Below are 26,379 nucleotides of genomic sequence, written 5' to 3'. Positions count from 1 at the left end.
TGAGAGTTACCTGAAATTCTTGCTGTGCTGCCCTTTGGAGTTGGGTGTACATTTTGTGTTGTGCTGTGTGGGTTTTATTTTTTATGTTGGTTTGGTTTTAAAATACAGTCATTGAGAACTTGGAAAGTAGTTAACTCCAAGAGAAGCTTTGAGTTTTATTACTAGCTTTTGTATTTTAGCAAATCACTGATTTTGTTTGTATCCTTGTAGCTGTTGAATCAGTAATCACAAAACTGATTTCTGCCCTCTCTGTTCCTTTATTTTCTTTAACAACAAAAAAGAAGTGATAAGCATCCCTCATTTTTACGTTTAACAAGTGGTTGTTGTTACACTGTATTTACTGTCATGTTCCTCCTCCTGTTGTTACCATTCACCATTGTTGTTTCATGAGTAATGCCTTTTATTTCATTTGCTCTGAATGCTGTATGCAAGCAAGTACAGTGTGTGTTTGGTGTTCCCTGCCTTTGTGAGGACATGCAGCCGTGAATGCAGTTGAACATTGTTTTCATATCAGGAGCAAGGAGACTCAGACTGTAGCTTCACATTAAAATGGTGAAATGGTTCCAAAAAAACTTTTCATAAGTCTTTTTGCTATTGCTTGTTCTCTCCCCCTACTGCAGAACTTTTGTTTCATGGGTTTGTCATTTGCTTGAGTGTTTGCTGGTTTTGTTCAATGAAGCAAATGACAAAAACAGGCTGATTTTGAAAAAAAATCTTTTTTTTTTTTCCTAGAAGAGATGGAAAGAAATAGCACAGATGGGAGGCAAGAGGAAGTGAAAATACCTTAACTTGGTGTTGTCACCAAATGAGGTTTTGAAACCACAACCAGAGCATGCCAGTGGCGTTTAACAAGAGGCAGTCTCCTCACAGTACACCCTTTCTTTTGATGTTTCAGTTTCTTGTCAGAGCCCATCAGGCTCCAGAGCCATGCTTTCCTCTCACGAAGAGAACAAGAAGGGTTGCTGTGGAGCAGATGCGCAGGTCAGGGTTTGCGGGTTGCACTGGAATCTCGCCGTCCCCTCCCCGCTGTGAGAGGAGGGGGTGCTTTTGGGGGATGCCTGAGCCAAACCGTCCCCTCCCCAGACCCTGGCTCTTTACTTTCCTGTAAGAGCTGAGGGTGTTCCCAGTTCCTTACAGTATGAAGATGTTTACAGTTTACCCGAATTCTTGAGGGCTAGAGCTCTTGTTGGCTGGAAGAGATTCGTTGTTAGGAGAGAAAAGTTGTGCTGGGAGTTGACACAATAGAGCCTCTTTTAACATCAAGCAGTGAGCCTATATCTGGGCATGTGTTGTGCGTGTTGCTGCCTCAGGATGAGAAAAGCCTGTAACATTTCTAAAGACAAACCAATTCATGTTTTGGTTGCCAGTACCAGAAGCTTCGTTTTTTACTAATTTGCTAGTTTAGAAGTGACGATTTTTTGTTGTGTTTTGTTTAGTGGAGTAAACAGGATTCATAAAAAATATACAAACAACAAGATTTTTTTCTTCATAATTCTGTTTCAGTAATAATTTGTTGGGGCTTCTGTCAGTTGGCCGGATAAGCCATCCTGAGTCTATCAGGCTGCTGTGCGTGCTGCCACTGCCTGCCCCCCCCCAGTTTTTTCCTTTCCGGTGTTTACATATCCTCCGCTCTGTAGTTCTCTGCTCATTTGTAGATAATGGACTGGGCTAGAAGGAACCTGAGCAGATATTTTTGTGTCGAGTTGTTCTTGCCTTTCCCTATAAACATCTGATGGCTGGTTTCATTTTCAGCTCTGCTGCTGATGTAACTGGTAAACACCCTACAGAGAGGCTGGGGGGGGAGGCTCCTTTCACCAGCTTACAGCATGAGCGGCCACATCCTGTTAGCATCAGACAGGAAATTTCAGCACCTAATGGCACAGCAAAACTATTGCTTTTAATGCCAATTAACAGGGATTAGGAACAAAATTACTGTGAATTTAGATTCTACTTGTAACAAGCATGAATTCGGAATTCTCAAAGCAACATGCTAACTCTGTGTGTGTGTGTTTTAAAATGTTTATCAAAACACAGCCAGACGTGTTTAAACAAACATGTCCTGTGGTGTGCTGGTGCTGTTGGGCTGCCGGACACTCGGATGACCGGAGTGTGCGGGGAATTGCTGAGGAGCTCCAGGAAAGCATGATGCTCCACTGGCTGACACGCTCCCTGAGTGTCTGAGTTACTAGTTTGTAGTGTGTATCCAAGCCTGCTGTTGGTCTTGTTTTCTTTCATTGATCATGGTCTTTCAAACCAATGTGTTGCTTTTCTGCTTCCACTGATTTTATTCTGTTCAGTGAAGATGTCTCACCATTTATGCATTCAACCCACTGCTGTTACAGTGTAGATTTGCCAGAATTACAGCGTTTGCTTTGCCCTAGATTCTCCAGTAATCTTGTCTGGATATTGTATTAATTACGCAGTATTTTCCAGTTGTTCCTTCACTGTTTATTAGCAAGTGTCACTGCTGAAATTCAGTCTCTATTTAACAAGGTTGATGAGACTTAAAGACTAATTCAAGCAGCCTTCAAAGTCTTAGGTGTACTGCAAGTGCATAGAAGATTTTAAATGATGGATGCTATTAAGATGTGATTTGACTTTATAATTTATTTTGGTTGCTCTTATTTTTGCATCACAAAATTAAATGGTGTTTTGATAGCACCTCTTATAATTTTATTGATTCAAATACAATGGGAAAGCAAAATAAGGTAAATGATCTTTTCTGAAAATGGCAAAGCAGCTGAAACTAGTTGCTCTCTTTGTTAGACTTCGCTGCTTTGGTTCTCTTTTTGTGATGGCATGCTTCAAGGGTAACAAGGTGAGCTAATTTCTGGAAATACATTACTATGGGGGAGTTACAGCTTCACTCTTTAAACTGGAAATATTGATACATTAGTTGTATTAATTTCATAGTACAGTAAACTACTAGAAAAAGAGAAACAACTTTCTTCATTTTATTTTTTAATGCAATAAGTACATGCAAAAATGGTAGGAACACAAATGAGTAAAATTCAACGAGCAACAGTAACTTACAATTTTATTTAAAGAAATTGTTCTCTGTATGCAGTTTGGGCATGGCTTCAAAACTGAGAAGTGGTAATTTTTTTTTTAATTTTCAGGCAAAACTTATTCAGATGTGGATATAAAATACTGTCTTTCGGATTTTGGTTATTTTAGCAGCCTCCTAACAAGAACTATATTGCAAACTTTGTTACGCTTTTTGGAGAAAAAGATTGCAGAATTGAGCAAGAGTTGGTTGTTCTATGCCTTTGTGGCTACCATGCCATTCCATTTAATTTTTTTTAAACTGAATTAAAATATGTGATACTTAGTTTCCTCATACTGTTTGCTTGAGAAGCAGAGTTTTTTTCAAAAGAAATCCTGCACATCTTTTAAATTGCTGTTATCAGTAACCTATCCTACTGTTGTTTTTTTTTTCCAAATGCCATCAAACAACTTACAGCAAATTTTTTTTACCAATTTTTTCCTTCCAACATCTTTTCCTTCCTAAGTACTGGCTATCTTGCGAGTTTACTTGCATATCTAGAGTTTTTGTGATGATGCTGTAAGAATAAATACAGCATGTGTTGTATTTTGAAAATGCATCTCTTTGGAAGACACATCTCCAAGAATATACTGTTGTGGGAAATAAGAAAGATTTCACCCCCCCACCCCAAGAGAAAGTACTGAGATGAAAACTTATGGTAGGAATTTACATATAGATTTAATAGGCAAACTACAAATTGCAACAAAACAAAGAACTTCATTATAAAATTTTGCTGAATGGTTCCTTGTACAGCATGTTCTGTAGAAAGAGAGATGTTAGGCAATATAATTGTATATGTTAGGGTAATTGGTGGAAGTGTGATTTTTTTTTTCCTTTCCTCCTTCCTCCCGGTAAAACCTTTTATCTATGCAAAGCTTTTAAACATAGACTGTCTTTATATGCCTGCACAGACAGTATAGTTTCATGTGTTTTTTCTGTGCTGTGTTTCATTTACATCAGTACAATGTTAACTTTGTTAGTAGTTTTTTTTGTTTGTTGCAGTGGAGGGTTGATAGATGTAACTAAATCAGAGGCCAGTAATGGCTGTTTCTTGTGTTGTTTGAGCAGTTGGGGGAGGGAGAACATGTTTCTGAATGCTGAGAACCCTCAATTTCAAGGTTAGAGAGTTGATTTTTTTCAAAAGAATATATATTTTTAGATGTTGAATTTTAAGTGTTGAATGAGAAGGGGACACCCTTTGATCTATCTGTTTGGGCTTGCTTCTTTCTCCTGAACCATTAAAGTGGCCACAGTCTCAAACTGGGTAGAGTGTATGAACTGATATCTATCTAGATAAACAGATATAAAGCAGAAAAAATAAGATGAAGCCTTGGCATGGGTTATAGTAAATAAGTTGTGTACAGTTTCACAGCAAAACATCTTTATGTTCTCCCTCTGGTTCTGACCATACTGGTTAGACACTCCCATTTCTTTTTCTCATGTATCATAAAATGCTTGATTTGTCTCACAAATCTGAGACTTGATGGAATAATTAGCCTTTGCCACCGCTGAAACCCTAGAGGAAAACCTGTCTGCACAGTCATCATTACCATCAGGATATAGGCGGGTAAATAGATAACATTTTTCTTTGTCCCAGTTTGTGTAGTTATTGTGGAACTTGTTTCCTATCTATTCTGATTATAGAGTGGTGTCTTTTTCCTCCTACTCCCTCATGAAGTAAAATAACTGTACCAAGACCCTATTTTTTCCTTCTGTTGGCTGCTAACATTGAAGTTTAAGTTAAGTGAAAAAAAAAAGTTATTTATATATTTATATGAACTGTATGGTTAACTCTTGTTCTGTAAACCAAATTTTCAGCAGTTGAAGTGACTGTATGAAGCAAAGTTACTGATGGCTGTAGCTAGTTCGATGTGGGCGTGCCGGACTTCTGGTGACCAGCTCACTGGTACCGTCTCTGCTCCCAGTTCTTGCTGTTTGCAAGGCATGTGTTCTTCTGTTGGTAATCCTGTTTGAGGAGGCTGCTGCTGGTGCTTCTTTCTGAAGTTTGTCCACAGCTCTGTAGACCTGTGAAATAATCCGGAACAAAGTGAGATCGTATTTCCTTTCAGTTAAAGGCTTTTTTGTTTGTAAATGTTGGCAGTGGGTTTCCTCTCGTGTCCGCATTTGCAGCCTCTGAGCCCTGGAGAAGGAAGGCGCAGGGGTAGCTCTGGCCCGGTGAGCACATCCGCCCTGGTAGCGCCTTTGGCATCGGGCTGTGCCGTGCTGGAGCCCGTTCCTGTGGGAGAAGCAGGAGGAGGTTACGCTGTTCCCCTTGCTGACTCTCCTTCTGCGGGAATCCCCAGCAATGAATTTGCAGCCTCTGAGCTATTTGCATTGGAACGCGGCTACATATTTTTATTTTTAAATCTTTTTCTTTAAACAGCAGGGATGGGGTTTTATGGAGTGTCAAGTCTTTAGTTGCACGATCAACAGTGTAACACAATCCTAGCAACCTTGAAGTATTGTTAAAAAGGGGAAGTCTCGACATTCCACCATCTGATCAAGAGTTGTCTTCTATCCTTTTAATGGGTGGTACGATCATCTGTCTGTATCCAGCCTGAGTGGTGAACTGCACTTATATTTAGTGAAAATACCAAAATGCAGCAGCCCCCCCACTCTGTTGTCATATAAATTAAGCTGAAGTATTTGGCAAGCTGGCTGCTCGTAGGAAAATCTAAATGTATTACCTTGTTTTAGCAAGAACAGGGGTTCTGCAGTCTCTGACTTCATCCTGCACAGTGGCCAGGATATTTTACTGTATTCCTCTATTACTGTTGGCTAACCAAACTGTCTGTATGTTAAAGTGCAGTCTGCTAGATGTGTCTGAAAGACTTTTTTTGCACTTGGAGAAGAAAGCTTTCTGTCACTAACCTAGAAGATGAAATGTGACTTGTGCAGTTCCAAAAAATGGAGTTTAAAGAAAAAAAATGCATATTTTAATTTGGGGTGTTGGCGGTTTGAGAAAACAAGTTTTCATCTCTGTTTTGGAAAATTTTATATTTTTAGACCCATTTCCTGAGGAAATGAAGCTTACACCATCACGTCTATCTGTCTGTACATGTTGGTCTTTCCTGAAAAATCGAGTCTGTCATCTGATTTCAGCCAAACCTGAAAGTGACGTGACATTTTGAAGATTTCTTCTGAATTTTGTGAAAATTGTTTGCTAATTAGAGGAAAGAAACCTAAACTTATGCTCCCGCTGAGGAGAAAAGAGGCAGAACTTGGCGAGTGTACACAGTCACTAATCAGCTAGCCAGTTTGTACAATTCAGATTTGCCATCTCCTGCTGAGTAGGAATATGTAGAAGCCACGGAGAATAGAGAGACTGTTATAGCAATGAGGTAAGTTAGAGGGAAAAAGATAGGTTTCCATAGCAAAATGAGTTTCGTTAGTTCCAGCATGCACAGCAAGATGAGTTGAAGTTTTCTATACTGATTGAAATTGCAAAAAATTGAAGGAAGTGCTTTATCTGGGTACTTAGAAACCTTTTCTTTTAAATAAATAGGCAGAACATTTGGTGGAAACCATGCTGGCTACTTGTGTAAAATTCTGCCTTTAAATGAGGGATTTGAAATTAAGGTACACAAAAAAAAAGTGTAGCTTTTCTATAGCTAACTTTTAGTTCTCTGTGAAGGGTTGATTTAATTATATTAAGCAAGGTTATAGAAACATGATTGACATTTAAGAAGTGCTGCTTCAAAATTCTCTGCTTCTGTGTGATGTTGGGCTATGTTGGCAGTTGACAAGTTCCAGGCTAAATTTTGGCTTCATCCATTGGTGTCTGTAGGCGTTTCAACCATATTTAATGCCGTTGCATTCTGTTATGTTTAGAAGAAAATAAAGACATTCTCCCTACCCTCCCGTACCTATACACACACGTATGTATACACTTCTTTCTTTAACTATTTAGCAGCCAGGAGAAGTCTGAGAAGCTGCCCACTTAAGTTTCTGCACTTGTCTGGTTGTTTTTCTCTAAGCGTACCGATTTCTGTCTTGCAGTGCCTGAAAATGACAACGAAGCGGAATTTGTTTGTGCGGCTGGTGCCATGCCGCTGCCTGCGTGGAGAGGAGGAAACAGTTACCACACTTGATTATTCTCACTGCAGCCTGGAACAGGTACCTAAGGAGATTTTTACTTTTGAGAAGACCTTGGAAGAACTCTACTTAGATGCTAATCAGATTGAAGAGCTTCCAAAGGTATGTTGCACGGTTTTCCTTTTTGTTACATTTATTAATTTCGTTACTTCATCAGCAATGGTAGACGCTGATAGCGTCTAGCTTCCCACTTCAGCTTTTAGGCCGCAGTTTGCCAAATACTTTGAAATAAAGTTTGGTCCTGGGACAGGCAGTCTTGGTAGAAAGAATATTTATGTATTTCAGCTGGACCAGTTCCCTGTGCTGCCTTGGGGTGAAACTGCTTAAACAACTGATCCAGCCCAAGAGGAGAAGCTAGCTGGTGCAAAGTAGAAGAGGCAGGCTAATTTATTTCTGTGGCAGTGTCTGTTTAAACTGACTAACACTACTCAACAAATCGCTGCATTATTTTGAATCTCTGATAATACATGAAGATTAGAAGAAGCAAGATTAATGTTTTATTCAGATCTCTGTGCCCACGAAAGACAGCTAGAGTCCAAAGTATTCACTTGAAGTCCTTGCTTTTTTCTTTGACTGGAGAGACTTTGTGAAGTATCTCAGATTACTTAAGCTCAAACACTATAGAGAGCTGGAATGCCACTTTGATTACATCTTTTTTATAGGAATTAATATTCATTGCTAGTTCTGAAATCTGAAGACAAAATGTGTGCTGAATGAACAGTATACTAGAGGAAAGAGTGAGATTTAGTTCCAGTGAGACTTTCAAGAAGTACAAAGTGGTCATTACAACAGATTTATTTCCATTACTAGATCCTGTCTTGGTGAAGTCAGGTTAAGTACTAAATATTTAAAATTGTTTTGTCCCAATTGTGTGCAAATCATCCTGTTACACAGGATGATTGTGGAATGCTCTGTGAAGTTTTTTGTATGTTTGTCAAAACCACATGAGGCTTTGCTGATTGGATTTTGTGAAAGATAGATGAAATTAATAAGGAAATAAAGCAGTTTCAGGATAGTAAGTTTGCTATTCATCAAAAGCCCTGGATTCCAGTGAAGCTAACTTAGTTTGGAGCTTCTACTGTTTTGTTCTAATAAAGGTGTTCCTTTATTCTAGACTTAGGCACGGTAGATTTTAAATTTGCTTTTAAGGACCTTTTATCAGCCTTTAGACTTTTTCAGCTGATTTTAGAACTTCAATCTTGTCTCTTATTTTTCTTTATTAAAAGAGTAAAAGTGAATGATTAGAAAAACAGAATAAAATACCTTCCTTAATGGGGAAAAAAAAGTCTTCTGAGATCTTCCTGCATTAAATTTCTGATTTATTTTTGAAATCTTAAGATTTCAATTAAGGAAAGATCTTCGCAAACTGATAATTCTTTATAATAAATATTCTTTTTGTAGTCTTAAAAGAAGAAGAGGGACTGTACTGTAGTGATAAAAGGAATTCATGTTGGAGTTTTAGACCAGAAGAGTCATAGTTTTGGCTATTTTTGTAGTCTCAATTTTGATTAGTTAAGCATTCTTTTCAGCTTTTATGTCATTTTGGTTGCTTTTTTTTTTGCTACCTTTCCAATTTTCAAAAGAAAATGCAAATTCAAATACTGTAAAAGAAACAAGTCAATAAATTAGGGAGTAGTAAAGACACATTAAAATTTCATTTAATTATTTTATAGAAATTGTAATCTTAAAACTATCCATAGAAGATTGGTAAGAGAAGGCCTGTAAAGTTTGAAACAATCCTAGCAGATTTGGAGTGAGAGTTTCAAGCTTCGTATACCTTCTCCCTAACCTAAGTTTATTTAGTGTTTCAATTCTGAAACAGGCTTCTAATTAAGCCATCCTCTCAGAAGAAGGGTGAAGTACGTGTTAGGCTGTCTCTAGCTTTCTGAAGCCTGGTTAAGAAATTCACACTCTTCCCTTTCCGTTTGTCCCTGGTGCTGTGTTCTTATTACAGTTTTGCAGTTTGCTGCCCTTTGTATATTATGGCAGAACTGTTTTTGGTCTCTGTTGTCAACCTGATACCCAAAATGATCTGTCAGTCATTTTTGTTTTGCTGCTTTTTTTTTAAATCATCCTCAATCCAGTAGTATACTTTCCAGTATACTTTAAAAATTGGTTCTTGCAGTGGGGCTTCTCAATTAAGTTGACCTAATTGAGCTGAGGATACAGTATGAGCAAAGTACACTGAGAAAGGTGCTAGAGAAGGATTTAGCTTTACCTGAAATACTGGTATTTAGTATCAGTTTCAAAAGTAACTGGGTATTTGGAATGCTTTCGCTGTGTGTGGCCAAGTCATGTCTGAAAAGGTGCACTGTCTATTCCAAGTAACACAGCGTATATTTGAGCTGAAAAGCTCAAACTGTAGCAGTTTTAGTTTTCCCACTCGCTTTGCTGGAAGAAGCTGGAGTTCTGTAGTAAAACACTCTCTAGTAATATGATTTCTGGTGCTTACTACCGGTGATGGTGATCTACTTAATTACTGAATCTGGAAACATTAAAATACAAAAACAGAAGAAACAGCTACAAAGTTATCCTGCAGAACTGTCCCACTCTTTTTATTTTCTTCCCTTAGGGATCTTGCAGTTCCTTTTCACCTGACTAATTAGGAAAAATTATGATTCCAGGAGTCCAGATTACTGTTTTTAGGGATGAGTCTTAAGTTTTTCTCTTCTGTGCCACTACTGTTGTCATATTTTGTCAAATTGTAAAGCTTCTGGATAAGAATGTGAAGGCACCTTTCATATAGGAAGAGATCTGGCTCTGAGCTAATATTTGATGCTAATTACAATTACTAGATACAGAAGTTGTTATACAGATTTTCCTTATATCAGACTTTCAGTAGTTCTCATTATTTTGTTGGCTTTTGGAGTACTTGAGCTAGGAAGTATGGAAGGGAAATAAAACTCATTGTAAGGTAAAATGGATTAAAATGTAGTTATTTTAGAGAACATCAATGCCTACACAAATGCTGTGTTCCGGAACTATTTGACTTTTAAAAATGGATTTGTTCATTTTTTATTTGTTTCTTTTGAAGAAACTCTGGGGTACCACATGGCACGCTTATGTTAGAAAAAGCTTTTGTGAAGTTTTCAGAACTGTTTGTAAGGTCACAATCTGAGACACTGGAAGGAATTTGTAGGAAGTATTAAGCACAGCTGTCAGCTTGCTGTGGCTGTTTGCTTAGGAAAGCAGAAAAAGTACATTGTAAACTTGGTCAGGTTTGGGGAAAAAATAGTTAAAGTGCCTGTAGTCAAAGACTCTGGCCTTCAAGCTGTGAGGTCAGAAGTTTAAAGGGATTAAAAACAAAAGCTATATAGAAGAAACTAAGAGAAAGTTGCTCTTCACTTTTTTCTTTGTTTCAATAGCAACTTTTTAACTGTCAGTCGCTGCACAAGTTGAGTTTGCCAGACAATGATCTAACCGCATTGCCAGCATCCATTGCAAATCTCATTAATCTCAGGGAACTGGATGTCAGCAAGAATGGTAAGTTACTTCACTTACTATATTGGGGTAGCTAAAAGGCAAATCACCATTGACTGTACAAAGATACCAATATAAGTATAATTTTCAGAAGCTGTACATCTAATACATCTTAAATTATGACCTTAAATCACTGCTAAACATAGAAGATACTCTTTAACGGTCTGTGTTTTTTGTTTTTGATTACATCTGTCGAATGGATTGGTTTATAATTTTAAGATTCATTACTGAAAAATAATAGTGTAAAATGTTTCTGTATTCTCTCAAAAATGCCATTCTTCAAAGTTATTACTTTTAGTGGCTTTTCTCATTCTTCACTATACTGAAGAGAGGTCACAACTTTCAAAATTTTACTGGATTCTTTTTTCTTTTTTTTTGGTAATTGCTTTTAGTTTGTTTTAATGATCTGTCTGAAAATTGTAGTAGGACTCAGCTGCTTTGCTATCCTGATCTGGGGATGGTAACCTCTGTTGCATGGGGATAAAAAGTGAATATGGACAATGACTAGCTTATGTGACTGACTTTCATTCTGTGTGAGTCAGAGCCTTTTGTAAATTATGAAATGTCAGCCATGTATCGTATATATGGTTGGGTTTTTTGATGGTACTGTTTCGGCAAGATGGCATATCTGTTCAAATGTGAGGAAGTTGAAATAATTTATATTGTGTTATCAGGTGGTTTATTTAAAAAAAAAAAAAAGCTCAATCATTCTAATTAGTGAGAATGTGATAATCTTGCCTTGGTAATTCAAACTGAAGTTAGAAGACCTTTCCTTGAAATTATATTTGGAAATAAGAATGACATAAATTTTACATGAATTACATAAGATTTTATCATATCAAATTCATTGTTGTATTTGGACAGCTAGCTAATTACAACTACAAAATTAAGTAAGTTCTGCTTTATTGTGAAAGTATTCCTATTGTTGAGGTGTTGGCATTCTCCTTTATTATCCATTGTAGCCCAGTCTCTACTTACACTGTTACTTCATTATTTCTGCATAATGAACGCAGCATTTAGTGTAATAAATTGACCTGATTGTTACTGCTCTGTTCCTGGTACAAGTGGATTAATAGCCTTTCTTAAAGAACACTGTCCTTAAACTTTCATATTGACAAACAACTAAGAAAGAATCATCCTTTTGTCCTTTTCTGGGTGTTAAAAGGATTAAGTGTTTCCAGTACAAGTTCTTGATGAATATGATTTGAAAGCAGTAAAAGGGTTTTTGAGCTCTAGGGTTGGCAAATTCCTTAGTTTATGTACATAAATAGGCAGCTGGTCACTTACTATCTAGAGAGTTAGCTGTCCATCCAAAGCGGTGTAACCTTTAGCTAAGTATTAAAAGAGCTGCTGAAAGAACGCTAGTTACTCTGAGGCATATAAAGAGTTTAAAGAGGCAGTGGCTGAAAGATATGTCATCCCTATAAACTGTGCAGCTCTGTGTTTTAGGTGTGTTTTTTTTTCCTCCTGTTGTTTTTGACACCTTTTAGAGAAACAATAGCACACTAATTTAAACAATTATCATGAGCCTGTTCTCAATCTTATCAGTTCAGATAGCTTGCTGCTCAGTGTTGCACATCAAAAATAGTCTTCAGGTCACATGCTTCTTCACTTGGGATGTGTCGTCTAACACCATTCCTGAAAGCTCTTTAAAATTCCAAGAAAACAAATCAGGGTCCCTGTTGGCTGAAGTACTAACAGGTTGTTTATTATTGTTTCTAATAAATGAGATATTATTTGATGTCTCAGTTTGTTGACTTAAGTGCCTTTTCCTTCTCTTTCCTGGTCCACTGTTGCAAGCATTTAACATGTTTCTCTCAACAGCTGCAAACCTACTTTCTTTTATTTCATTTGGTAAGACTTTACAGCTCAATTTCCCCATAGTCCATGATGGCTCTGATGTTCATTCATAGTAGAAAAAAATATATAAGTTTTTGCTAGACTTCAGAATCCCAGAATGGCTGGAAGGGCCCTCTGGAGGCCTTTTGGTCCAACCCCTGCTCAGCAGGGACACCCAGAGCGACGTGGCCCAAGACCACATCCAGGTGACTTTCAAAGATCTCCAAAGCTGGAGGCTGCACAGCCTCTCTGGGCAACCAGTGCCAGTGCTCCGTCACCTGCACAGCGAGGAAGTGCTGCCGGATGTTTGGCTGGAACCTCCTGGGTTCTGTTTTGTGCCCGTTGCCGTCTGTCCTGGCACTGGCCACCACTGGGAAGAGCCTGGCTCAGTCCTCTTTGCACCCTCCCTTCTGGTATTTATACACACTGACAAGATCCCCCTGAGCCTCGCCTGCTCCAGGCTGAACAGTCGCAGCTCTCAGCCTCTCCCCATAGGAGGGATGTTCCAGTCCCTTGGACAATTTTGTAGCCCTCTGCTGGACTGTTTCCAGTATGTCCAGGTCTGTCTTGTACCGGGAACCCAGAACCGGACACAGCACTCCAGGTGCTGCGGTGTCGCCAGCGCTGAGTAGCGGGACAGGATCACCTCTCCTGACCTGCTGGTGATGCTTTGCCTGATGCAGCCAAGAATGCCATCAGCCTTCTTAGCTGCCAGGGCACCTTGCTGGCTCACGTTCAGCTTGGTGCCCACCAGGACCCCCAGGTCCCTTGCTGCAGAGCTGCTTCCCAGCTGGGTGGCCTCCAGCCTGTCCTGGTGCAGGCCTCTGCACTTCTCCTTGATTTTCATGAGATTCTTGTCAGCCCTCCTCTTCAGTCTGTCAGAGTCCTTCTGGATGGCAGCGTGGCCCTCTGGTGAATCAGCTAGGACTTTTCCAGGACTTTTCTTTGTGAGATCCTGAAACAATATAGTGTGGAAATGGTGGGTTTTGTGGGAAGCACAGGAGATGCTTTTTCTTGATTTATCAAAGAAAATACTGGGAATGAATGACCAGTTTTTGTGAAGGATGGTGAGAGGCGCCAAACTCTAGAATAATCTTTTTTTTTTTTTGTGAGGTTGCTGTGGTTGTGGCAAATAAAGATGTTTTTAAAAGCTCCAATTTTGAAATGCAGTCAGGCTACTTTATAAATTGCAGTGTCTGGCTCTTCAGCCAGCTTATTTAGGGCAGAGGGAGGGCTGTAGCACAGGAGACTTCTCCAGGTTTCTAAGCAGAACAACGTACATATATATTTATTTGTGTGTGCGTTTGTTTTGACATATAGGTGAAAATCAAAATAGCAGAAATTTTTGCTATAAATGCTATACAAAATAGTCTAAGAATGAAGTATTGATGATGTTTCAATAGCTCATAAAAATGTCTTGCCTTGCTTTCATATTTAAACGTCTAATTTCTTATACATACTATATAAAACTATAAGACAGAAGCATGGCAGATGTGTAGATGAGGGTATTTAAAAGCAGCTATATTTAATCAGAACAAAGGTTGACTTCATCTAGTGTCCTGTCTACAACAGTGGCTAAACAGAAGCCTAGAGAAGGTTTAGTGAAGTGCAGAAAGCCAGGACACATGCACATTTCCGCTGTATGTTTCCAGCATCCAGCACCTTTTGTTAGTGAGCCAGACAGGGTGCAACTTTTATCCAGTAGTCTTCATTTGACTACTTCTCTGTCAATTTATCTAGTCCTTGATGTGTGTTTTGAGGTGTATGCTCAGTTACAGAGAACAAGCTGGTAGCAGCTGTGTGTCCTTGAGCACACACAAGTCTTTGTACAACCGTTTGGTTTGCAATATATTCATGGCTGCTGAAGAGTCCATGATATAGATGTAATCTAAAATATCAATCTGCTGCTATGTGTGCAGTAAGAGTTAATTTTTAACTCTGCCTTTAGTCTTGGAATGAGGCAATAAATTCTTTTTTTTATTATTATTATTTAAGTAGTGAGGACTTCCGTTGTATTTTTATGGCAATTTAATCTGATTCCCAAGGCTATCGTAAGCCCTCAATATCAAAGGACCCATTACTTCTTTCCAGGTATACTTCAACTTTAGAGCTTTTACATGGAAGCTTGATGGCATCCTATTTGTGAAGATAAAATGATACTTGAATAAATGGTATTTAAATAAACGAACTGTGTTCCTATACCAGAAAAATTGCATCCTGGATTGGATAAAGCATGAAGAGATGTCTTTCACCCAATCCTAGCAGGTTATGTTGTAAAAAGAAATTGCAACATACAGAGTTTAAGGCAAAAGTAGAGAAGTGTTTTCTTTACGAAACTAAGGAAAAATTCAAATTTTTTAATCATCTGTGGCTGTTGTTCATGTATCAGCAGTTGTACAGGAAAATAAAAATAAATAAAACAGTAAAAATCAAACTCTAAATCTGCCACTTTCAGGGCTTCTTAACCTCTTGAATTTTTTTTTTTTTTAAAGAGAACAGTCATTTTCTTGTGGCTCTGGAATGCAGACAAGTCCTCTTGGACAATATGAAGAATTCTCATGAAAATATTTCTCTTCTTTAAAGAAGGGGAATGCATTCATGTACAATGTATGATGATGTTACATAAAAATGGGTGGAAGAGTTAACTTTACAGGTTACTAGAAGCAAGTGATATGAAAGACTAAGGCACACGATGAGATGTCTGCCAGGGAAATTAGTCTTCCCTGGAAACCTGAAAATGTGCTTTGAAACCCTTTGTGCCTGTGGAGCTAGTTGAGTGGGAAGTCTTGAGACAGTCTGGTTTTTTCCTACGCACAGGTGGTGAGAGGAAAACATTGAATTTTTAGTTTGTGTGTTATTAGGCCCTTTAGAGGATTAAATAACAAGATCAAAAAATACCTAATTAGGCCAAAAGAAACATGGTGGTTTGGAAATTCAGATCTCTTCAGTAGTCTCTTGTATATTATGGAGTGGTTCTTTTTCACTGCAGTGTTAAGGCAAATTTAAACATGTTACCATGTCAGTCTGTGTTGCAGGGGATTTTCATGGAAAAATACACAAACTGGAAAAAAAAACAACACAAACCTAACTGCCAATAGTACTATTTTAAGTCATTTTAAAGGTTTTTGTTAACAGATGCAAATCTAGATCAAATATGTTTTCTTCAGTGTTTTAAAAAACATCTGCTGATTTGGCAAACAAGCTTTAGTATACTGTGTGCCAGACGTAAGGGAGTTGGAAAACGAGAATTTAGGAGAATGTCTAGTTCTTATGTTGCCCATCTGTGGTGGATTTAGGGGTATGGTTTGTCAATGAATTGAGAATTATTCATAGTTAATAGGGAGATTGATCCAAGTTTTACTTTCCACAGGGAGAAGTAAGAGGGGAAGATCCTGAGTACAAAAATAATTTGCTATAGATTTGCTATTTTTCTCCATATATGAAGGAGGGGGATAAAGGGAGGACTTAGTTTTATATCATCCATGGTAGTGAAATAAAAATATAATTGATCTGCTTCTGATTACTGAGTCTGTAGCTTTGTTATAATACATCATTATATGTATTAAATTTATTCTAAATGTAGCTATTGTATCTAAAGTTCTTTAGACAAGTGTTTAGTGTTTTTTCTCAAATATATTTTCTGTCATATGAAAGATATTAAATAGGATCCATCTTTGCAGAATAAAACTATCTCCGTGTATAGGAGAGGAAGTGAACAAAATGAAATTTCAATGCAGTTAAAGCATAAAAAAGGTCTTGAATGTGGAACCTGAGTGTATGTAGTTGAAATTCTGAAATAAGTTTTATACAAATTTCTTCCTGGTTCAAAGACGTTTTCATAACACAGAAAAAACAATGTATAAGTAACTTTTTTAATTTATTTATTTTCTCCCAAATGTGTATTGCATGTAAAGGCTTATTTTTGTAAAGTGATGCACTTTGATAGTCACAGTGTATCAACAAAAAGTGACTGGACAGACAGCATTGAGTTTGCAGCCCTGGGTGGTAAGGGAAAAAGGGAAAAAGCAAAGCATCTTTGTGTGCTACCTTTTGGTTTCAGGTTACTCTGGGGACTCCTGCTATGGAGATATTTCAGAACCACGTGAGTTTTGGTAACCTTCCAAAACAGCATTATGAACAAACCTACTGTTTACAGCCTTCCTAGTATTCCACATCTGGCAATTTTTCCGTGCCTTGGCACATGTAGGTTTATGGAAATAAGTGTGTCAGTCCTGTCTTCAGGAAGCAGCACTCTTGGTTTTCCTTTTTTTTTTTTTTTTTTTTCCTCCCAGAGAAAAAAACGTTTAGCAATCTGTGGTACTCCTCAAACTCTTTTACATTGATTAAGGAACATAGCTTGAGCAGACCTGGAGGTGTCTTACCCTAAAAATTTAACCTCTTCCCAATGATCAGAGGATAAATGCTTAGGGGACTCCTGGTGACTTGATTAACTTTCCTAGCTGTGCCAGCACATGTGAGTACAAGGAATTCAAAAAATAAAAATTAAACTGCTGAGACTGTTACCTTGCATTCTCCTCTGTGCATCAGGTTTAACAAGTTGTCAGGCAAGTTACTGTTGAAGAAAGTGATGAGACGTCTTTCACTTAAAAGTATCAAGAGGCATAAAATAGGATTCATTCTTATCTGAACTTTTAAGAATTTGATTTTCAGCTTTCAGATAAAAAAAAATAAAATTTGCAATTTTGAAAGTGCTTTCAAAAAATGAACTTTAGAAATGCTAAACCTGCCTTAACCTTCTAATTGGATCAAAGCAGCATGCAGATGAAAAGGAGAGACAACTCTTAAGTATGGCATGCACATGAGCATAGAATGTTAGTTTTTTCAAAAAAGATGGTAAATACTATAAAAAGTTTACATTTCAATGCTGCTGTTTTTTCCACATGTGGACACTTACTCTGTAAAAGAACCATTTATCTTAATTGTGAGTAAACATATTTTATTGCTACATAAATGTATGTAGTTAAGTACCCACTTCATTAAAAAAGAAGCACTGAATATATTGCTGATACTGTATTTTATTCTGAATCTAATTATGTTGTAAGAGTTTTATGTTGTAAGAGTTATCACAACTAATGAGTACATTTTTCTTTAGAAATCATTAGAAAAGCTTAGTCTCCCTATGGAAGTATTTCCTTTTTTTTTTTTTTTAAGTGAAAGCACTGTTTAACTTGCTCCTCTCAGATTTTTAGTTCAACTGACATTTTTGCACTAATCATTACATGAACTGTACAAATATTTTGTTTCCCTTCCAAAAATCCTCCAAACAGCCCTCCAACTGAAGATTCAGCTTCCGTTTTCCATTTTTAAATGTAAGAAAGCAGGCCAGTGTAGTTGGAGCTTAAAAACCTGCAAATGACCATAATTAAAGGAAACTTCAAAAATTTGACAGTGTAGAATTGGAGGAAAGCACTTTTTAAAGTGAAGATGGAGAGGTGAACCTGCTTGCTCAGTTGCAAGTAGATAGTCGTCTAGCAAGTTGCTTCAACCAAAAATAAGGAAATCCAGTGGAGAATGTTTTCAGAATTTTGTAAAAATAAATAAATAAACATATTTGTAAGATTTTTAGGTAAGAGATTTCCTTGATAAGAAAAAATGTTTTTCTAGTAAGGGAGCTTTTCTATTTATACAAAATGGAGAGAGTAAAGAAAGTCTAAGCAAATGTATTAAAATATGAGTTTTATTAAATCTACAGAAACTCTAGTAATGATGTTACATTTTTGACAGTTTTATATTTTGAGTTGTACTTCTTGAGAAAGGTAGCTCTTCCAGAGATCTCAAAGATTACATATTTTTGCCTTTAGCAAGAGGTAGGCAGAAAGCCATGAATTCTGTAATGCTTATGTATGAGGAGAACCACCTTGCAAGGAATTCTAGGAGGTTTACTGCTACAGCAATTGTCAGTCTTCGTTATGAGAGGGCAAGAAAAGCAACTGAAAATCAACATGTAGCAGGTTTCAAAAGCTTTGAGTTGAAAACTAGATGAAAATATATTTGCAATAGTTGCTGCTTAGTCTTGAAATGATTGATTTAGGATAGGCTTTCACTAAATAAGCTGGAGGTTCCTAAGCTGCTTGGAGAATACTGGTGTACTGAGTACCACCTTGTGCACAGAGGCCAACATTGTGCACAGTTGCGACTCCAGCTCTGAGCAGGAAGGCGTTACAGCTGCTCTCGTGCCTGATCAGGCATCTCATGGAAACCTGAGCTCCTGGGTGATCTGAAACCCGCTGGGTCAGGGGGTTCTGTAAGAGTTTTGGAAAGATGAAAGCAACAATGGCTGAGTCAGCAGTGTGCGGCAAATTGATTCGTCTTAAAGACTGCTTACATTGTGAATAATGAAAAATCTGTTTTCAATATCAAAGGTATGAAGAAATCCTGAATTTAGGCATATTTTATAAATATATGAATACAGCCTGTGACTGAAACTATTTTAAGTTTTCCATTTAAACTCAGCATATACAAACATTTTTCTGTACTCTTTGGGGCAGTTGTGGCATGTATTCCTGAGCTCTGAAAATATTTTGATTTCCATGTTTGTTTCCATGTTCAGCTGGTAGGACAGCTGAAGCAGAGGACTGAGTGGAAGAGCAAACAAAAGTTGTTCTTTTTATGGTGGAGCTGCTTTCAGGCAGGTCCTAATTGCTGCTTGTCCAAAACTTGAGACCAGAATGAATAAATTATCTCAGGGAGCAATGTACATAGTTGAAGTTGCTTTCATAGTCATGCAAACTGAGGCTGTATGTTTGCCTCTGTGCCCTCTACACTTGTAAGAATGCAGAATGGGATGTAAGAATGCAGAATGGGAAGGATGCACAGAGTGCTGTAGTTCCACTTGTGCAGCAAAAGGTCCTTTTGGTGTGGTGCTCTCTGGTGAGGAAAAAAAAATAATAAAAATATTTTCTCATGTTTCACACAAGCTGAGATATTCAGCTGTAAACTCTTTCCTTTGGGGGCATCACCTATATGGCTTGTACAGGTCTTATGTTTGTTAGTGATTCTCTGTGCTTTTAAGGAATTGAAACAATATATTTTTTCGGCAAGTCTATGCTTAAAATCCTCCTACATGAGAAGAGGTGGAACTTGATTTAGAGGCAGTGCCACTGTTGTCTCTAGCAGTAATAGTTTGAGTAGCAGAAGTTTGGGAATAGTGGTTTTAGTAGTTGCAAAGAAAAATATGACCGCATGTCTAGAGTATGAACAGCAGAGCAAACCCCCATCTGCAGCAGGGCTGAAACAACAGCATGCTAGGATGTCAGCTCTGGACCCCATTGCAGTGAAGGCTTCTGCCAGCAGTGGATTTGACTTGCACAATTCTCTGTAAAACTGGAAATGCCAATATTTCTGAGTGAAAAATCTTTTCCAGTGGAGGCAAAGGATGGTTCCAGTTTTCTCTTCTGCTCTGTAAGTAATGCTGGCCCTGGTGATAAGAAAGGATTGTGCTGTGTTGGGGAGGAGATCAGTGTAACTCCAGGTGGTGAGCGAGACCCCAATTATACTTACAATTGCCTTAATCCAGCCTAAACAAAGAGAGGGAGATTTGTGCACATTTGCTCTATTGAGCTGTGCCAAAATAATCATTGCTCTCTGGGGAGGTAGAGATCAGGCGAAATTCCTTATTTCAGCTGTGCCTTGTGATCCAGAACTGAGGTTGATTACCTACATACTTCTGCCTGTTGACCTTCAATCCTTGTGTGACCTTTCTGGTATCCTATTTGGGCATGTGCTGCAGCTGTTTTGGTGATCCTGATTAACCACCACTCTGTAGGTTGTGCTGGCTAGCTGGTGAATTTTTGCTACATAGAGTTCTGAATGATGAATACTTTCTGCTTTTGTCTCAGTCCAGACAATAATTTTAGATTCTCTTCCTTACTCAACTGCCAAATTTTCCTTTTCAATCTTCCAGCCCCCCCTTAAAAAAAAAAAAGTCATGTTTGTGGTAGAAATTGGCCAGTGAATTTAAAAATGCCGGAAATTTAGGAAAACGGGGTAGAAGAAATGGAAAAATAAATACTAACTTCTATTACATAAATATTACTTCTGTGAGAAACTGCATTGCAAAAAGAACTTTGCTCTCAGTTCAGTTTGTGGATCTAGTGGTTAGAATTAAAGATTACCAGCTAATGTCTTTTCTCTTGCTGTGCTCTGCAAATGGTCAAAGTCCACAAGTGTGATAGTTTGGTTTTTTTTTTGTAAAACAGTAAGCATGATCTGTGAATCAACTACAGCACAAAAATGGGATGGGGGTGATGGTTGTTATCACATAAAATAGGAAATAGCAGGTTAAAGAACCTAACCACATGATGCTTCTGAAGGAAAGTGGGATAAGGCTGCAAGAGGCTAGATAACTCCCAAGTAATCTGCTTTATCTTCCTCTTCTGTAACCTTCAGAGTCAGTATATAGAGGAAGCCATAAAAAACCCTAAAGGAAAGTGAGATTTAGAACAGAATGTGGATCTTAATTTGCTGTGCTCGTTGATCAGATCCTCATGGAGGGTGGGAGTAGCTATCAAATTGATTATTATTAATCCAACAGTAACTGCATGTTTTAAGTGTGCAGTAGGGATGTAGCTGAGGAAAAATGAGTGTCTGAAGCTTGTTGTATAGGCAGTAAGTGTTACTTTCTGTCACTTGATATAGAGGAGCAGTCTCTGAATTTTTTCCTATCTTCTGGATTGGTACTGAAAACATTACATATATTTTCATACTTTATATATATATTCATACATTATTCACAGTATGAAATATATATAATGGCTGCTGCTATTCATCCATACTGAAGTGCTGAGTGAGTTTGGTAAAGACCATACCAATCCTGGCTCTAAAAATAAGCAAAATTAAATTTCACGGACTGGCTCATTGTTAGCTTTCTCATGTCAGTTTAGTTTTTGTTGTTAATTTGTTGTTAAAACTGTTGTTGCCTCTTGCCTAAGGCATAGTCAATCGAGCCTACTGTAGAGTCCTCTCATGTACAAAAGCATACCGATATGACATGTCTGTATTTGGATAGCTAATATTTTATTTGGCTGTTCTTTTGACAGTAAATTTACAATGACTTTGTCCTCTCTAGAAGATGTGCTGTGGTTTGTTTTCTAGGCAATTATCAGAGATCTGAGACTTCTGTGCTTCTGTAAGTTCTTGACATAGGCAGTGGAAATATTAATATTAACGTGAATTTTAACCTGTTGGATGAGAGCGATCTTTCATCTAAGGACCAAGCCAAAGCCAGTAGTGTGCCCAACTTTCAGAATAACTGAGCTTAGAAAATCTCTGTGATTCAAACAACAAAACTAATGGCATAGAGTGGTCTGAAACACGGCGTTGATCACTGTTGATTATTGTAGACATGATTCATTTTAAAAAGACAATGTTGTATCATCAGCAAACAAATGGTCTTGACGTGCCTTTTGGATGATAGAAGACCACTTTATATAAATAATCCTTAACTTTATCTAGACAGGCCTTGTGCTAGATTTTTGTGCATCTGTAATGGTTCAGGATTGTGTGTCAGGTTAGATGCTTTACATCTGTATGTTTGGATGTACTTGTTTGGTCAGAAAGGCTTCTTGATACAACAAGAATTAAGATCATAAGTTCTTAAATTCCTTGGAAAAGTTATTCTTACAATACAAAGATTATATGACACCTATAGATAAAATACATCCCTGGTCATTCCATGGTTCTTTTCTAATCTTTCTGTAAAACTACCTTTGGTCCTGAAAACATCATTGTGTTCCAGAAATGGAGCTTCATTACATTACAAGTATTTAGTTTTGGTTTTGAAGAGTGATAAGTGAATTCAGTCAGTAGCCACTGTCTTCTGCTGTGTTGACTCCATTCTCAGCTCCACCAAAATTTACATGGCTAAAGCTATGTATTTGTTTTCAAGTGTACATGTATACATATGTGTGCACACAGAGTAGTAAACCAGAAGCGTCAGAAATCTTGCTATATATTTCAGTTTATGGTTCAATTCCTCCTGGCCACCTCCACTTCTGTTTTTTAACATTGAGCTGAATAACCTATTTCTCAGAAGGGTCTGTGATACTGAAAGAAGTTTTTAAACACCTGGATTAAATGTGTGGTTTGGTGTGCTTTTTCTTGCCTTCCCCCACTCAATATCAGAGTACAACACCTGGTATAAGTCAAAAGTAAATTTAAGCCACTGGTATGAAAAACAGGTTCCTGTCAAGAAAGACCTAAAAATCTGCTTCAGCAGCACTAGACTTTCTGCTTAAATTTAATTTATGGAAAAGGAGGCATAGTAGCATAGAGAGCAACCAGAGTACAGTTCCCTTTTAGTGGTCTTGTTCTTTAGATTCACTGCCCTCTCCAAGCACATGAGGAAGCGTTCTAGAAGCACACGCAATTACAAACATTTAAAGGACAAATAGCTAATATGTACTATCTGAAATAACAGGTGATTGATGCTGACTTTATTCTAGTAGCTTATGGATTTTTCTTGAAAAAATAGTGTATTCTTAATCCAAGTTGGAAAATTGCAATATGAATGTTTATTTTGCATGAGTTTATTTAAAAGTTTAATGTTTCTTTAAAATTATTTATATTAATTTTTTTTCAGCTAAACTTAAAATAACAAAGTTTCTTTAAAATAAGACCGGTACTTGTACAGCTCTTTTGTTAGGGATACATTGTGAAAGTAAATGCAGTTGTGATACTATAGTAGATTTTTTTTTTTTATGGTATAGTGATGATTGAGGTGAAAGGCTTGGGTAGCAGAATCATTCAGTACTGATTTCTTACTGACATGTTGTATGCATATTTTCTGTTTTCAAGAAGCGTTTTGTCAGCTTCTGACAAATACAAATTTTGGCGGATATTTTGGTCGCAATTTCGTTCTCTGGCATTTCTGGAGGTAATCTTGGAAAAAAGGAGATTCCTTATTATCTTAATTTTCATATAAATATATCTGCAGCATTTTTTCCTTCTTTGCAAATATTTTGAAGCTATCCTGGGAGATCTGTTTTGAACCACGAATACTGTACTTTAATGTTTTAAGCCTTGTCACTTAAGCTGTATGTACAAGCCATGCATTTAACCAGCAAATTCTGTTGGAAACTTTGTTCTACCATGTTTATGAGTGCCTCAGTAAGTAAATAAATAAATTTGTGACTGGGGGCCTGATCTCAGGCACATTACAATTTCTCTAATATTTGGTAATGATCAGTTAGAATTGTTAGTGGACTTTCATGTTGTTTCTTGAACTGCCTGCGAAGTTGCTGTATGAAACGCTCTAGCAATAGAATAGTAATGGAATTGATTTTGCAGAAGAGTATATCTTTTGTAAAAACCTCATCTAAAACAAAACACTTGAGAATCAGTCCACTGGTTTCTAAACGGATTAAGGTTTTTACGTGTAGCAGTTTTATGTTGATCATTTTTATGTCTGTATTGGAGTCTAATAGTTTAACATTTCTCCTCCCTCTCACTGTATTTTGCAGGCATACAGGAGTTTCCAGAAAATATAAAAAACTGCAAAGTCTTGACTGTTGTTGAAGCGAGTGTAAATCCAATTTCAAAGTAAGTTTGTAACTTTTATGATATTTATGATTTTACGCAAAAAATGCTGACTCTCAAACATGCTCCATTCAAATTTTTGTGAACCAACCCTTGTAACTGGATGCAAGGAACAGAGGGTACCTGAGGTATTTTCTGTAGCCTCATTGTGTTGAGATAGAGTATTGCTGTGTTAGTCACGTATTTTGCCCAAGTTAATAGGCTATGTGAGGTATCCTGCATTATTCCATGTGGCTTTGTTAGCTTTTTTTTTGGTCCATTAGTTCTCTGTGAAGGTAGAGAAATGTGTTAAGAGTTTTGTTTCTTAATAACTAATTAATTTTACTCCAAATCTACTACCATGTGTTTTCAAACAACCCGTGTGAATTGATTTACTTGTCACCTTCTATAGTAACAAAATTAACTTGACAAAGTAGCACTGCCAGAGATAAAAAACTTCATGTAAGGTAAGTCTGCTGTGGAGGAAAAAAGGTGTTGCATGGGTTTTAATTTATCTTATTGCCTCTAATGAATGCTTCTTCCACAGTAGCTGTCAGGAGATCACAAATACTTAGCAAGACTATGTTTGCTGTTTGTAGTTTTTACTGCCTATAAATATTGTCCTCAATACTTAAAAATAATTTTGAAACGAACCTTGGGTTGTACAGGTATCTAGTGCAGTCTTGTAGAAGTTCTTTTACCACCTATTAATGCTGTTGGTATGTAGGATTTCAGTACTATACTGTTGTTTAAGAAAGTATAACTTAATGCCCTGAGTATAGTTGAAGGCACTATGGTATTTTATTTCTTTGTAGGCTTCCAGATGGATTTTCCCAACTGTTAAACCTAACACAGCTGTACCTGAATGATGCTTTTCTTGAGTTTTTGCCAGCCAATTTTGGCAGGTAAGTTGAATTTGAAACTTAGTATCTACATTTAATTTTAAATTTATGCAGAGAAGTTTCTGCTTCTACTCAAGCAAAGTGTGAACTGGAGGAGGGGAGGAAGTGTGCATTACCTATTCATTTATACCATATTATTTAAAGAAAAAAATGTCTTTATCACCGTTGCTTTATTTGGGGTTTAGGCAGGACAAATAATGCTTATGATAAGCAAAGAAATAAACATGTTTATGCAGTTGCTTCTTTTACAACATAAGTCTGATAATTACAGGTTAAGGAATTAATGGAATTTGTAATTCTACATGTCCTCTCTTGGTTGCACAGATTTCTTCATGCATATAATTTTTGAGTGTCATCAACATTTATGGTTTATTCAGGTATACTGACTAAGCAAAATTGTTCCATATAATAGCTTAAATGTGAGACACATACCAAACCCCTACCACTTCAAAATGGAGTGAGTCTTGGGAACAAAAGTGAAAGGGTATTATTGCTAGAAGGAAAACTCCTAGATGAGAATTGTCTGTCCTGTTGTCCTTACCATGCCGATCAGCAATTTCTGCTTTTCCTGTACTCTTCACTTTTTACATTAACTTATCTTATGCTGTCTTTGTCACTCTGCTGCCCTATCTCATGTCCAGCAAACCTCTCTTTCAGGAAATATGGCTATTAGTTAACAAGGCATATTGCTGCGTGAATGTATTTGCCTTAGACTATGTAGTTCTAGTTCAGGTCAGCACAGGTTGCAAAAGATCACAAAAGCCTCCAAATAGAGTGCTGCAGAAGTTTGGCAGATCAGGAGATGTGCAGTGAAAGATGAGCACAGGTGCAGTCCTTTAATGACCATTAGTGTTTTAGTCATCTGTGACGAGTTAGTGGCCTATTCTTCTCTGTCCGGTTATATGTCATTGCCTGATGAATGATTAAAAGCACCAGATACATTACACTCTCTGCTAACAGAAAAGCTGTTTATGATGCAGGAATATTAATTATCATGCTAGTTTCTAGTTAACAAAGTGTTCATTTCAAAAGCCTTCATTAAGGTTAAAGAAGGAATTTCTGGAAGATGCGTTGTCTTTTTGTTGGCATTTTAAAGATTGATTGTACGTTTTTCTTCTTTTTTATAGTTTAACCAAATGGCAATGTTTTCTTAGTTAAAAACAAAACAAAAAAACAACAACAAAACAAAAAAACAAACAGAAACAACCAGGCAGTACAGATAAAATTGAAGACTTCAGGTTGACATAGTTGGTTTTTGAAGTTAATCTTAAATATCTCAAAAAACTTAATTCACTATCATTTTACTTCATCACTGTCACTTCCTCTTCTGTAATGCTTAGTGTGCTGTAACTTGCTTAATTGTTAGGCAAATGGTGAAGTCATTCAAAATACTTCATGTAAGTTTGCTTGCCTAGTACATTTATTCTGTATTGCACAGAATAAATATTCTATAGGAAAGTAATTTTTAGATGAAATAAATTA

At 37.2% G+C, this 26,379-nt stretch overlaps 1 protein-coding gene across 11 annotated transcripts in view; it reads left to right on the top strand.

Moving 5' to 3' along the window:
• The window catches only part of ERBIN (erbb2 interacting protein), a 121,394-nt gene that overhangs the window by 45,500 nt on the left and 49,515 nt on the right, over positions 1–26,379 (top strand). For all 11 annotated transcript variants that reach the window (XM_083816634.1, XM_083816633.1, XM_083816640.1 and 8 more), the window contains 4 exons: positions 7,046–7,243; positions 10,507–10,624; positions 23,941–24,019; positions 24,811–24,900. In XM_083816634.1, coding sequence (XP_083672760.1) covers positions 7,055–7,243; positions 10,507–10,624; positions 23,941–24,019; positions 24,811–24,900 — 476 coding nt within the window. In that variant the 5' untranslated portion in view covers positions 7,046–7,054. The remainder of the gene's footprint in view (positions 1–7,045; positions 7,244–10,506; positions 10,625–23,940; positions 24,020–24,810; positions 24,901–26,379) is intronic.

The sequence above is a fragment of the Anser anser genome, assembly GCF_964211835.1.
Source record: "Anser anser genome assembly, chromosome: Z".
Lineage (NCBI taxonomy): Eukaryota > Metazoa > Chordata > Aves > Anseriformes > Anatidae > Anser > Anser anser.
The sequence above is the reverse complement of the archived record's forward strand: the minus strand, read 5'-3'. Positions and strand labels throughout refer to the sequence as shown.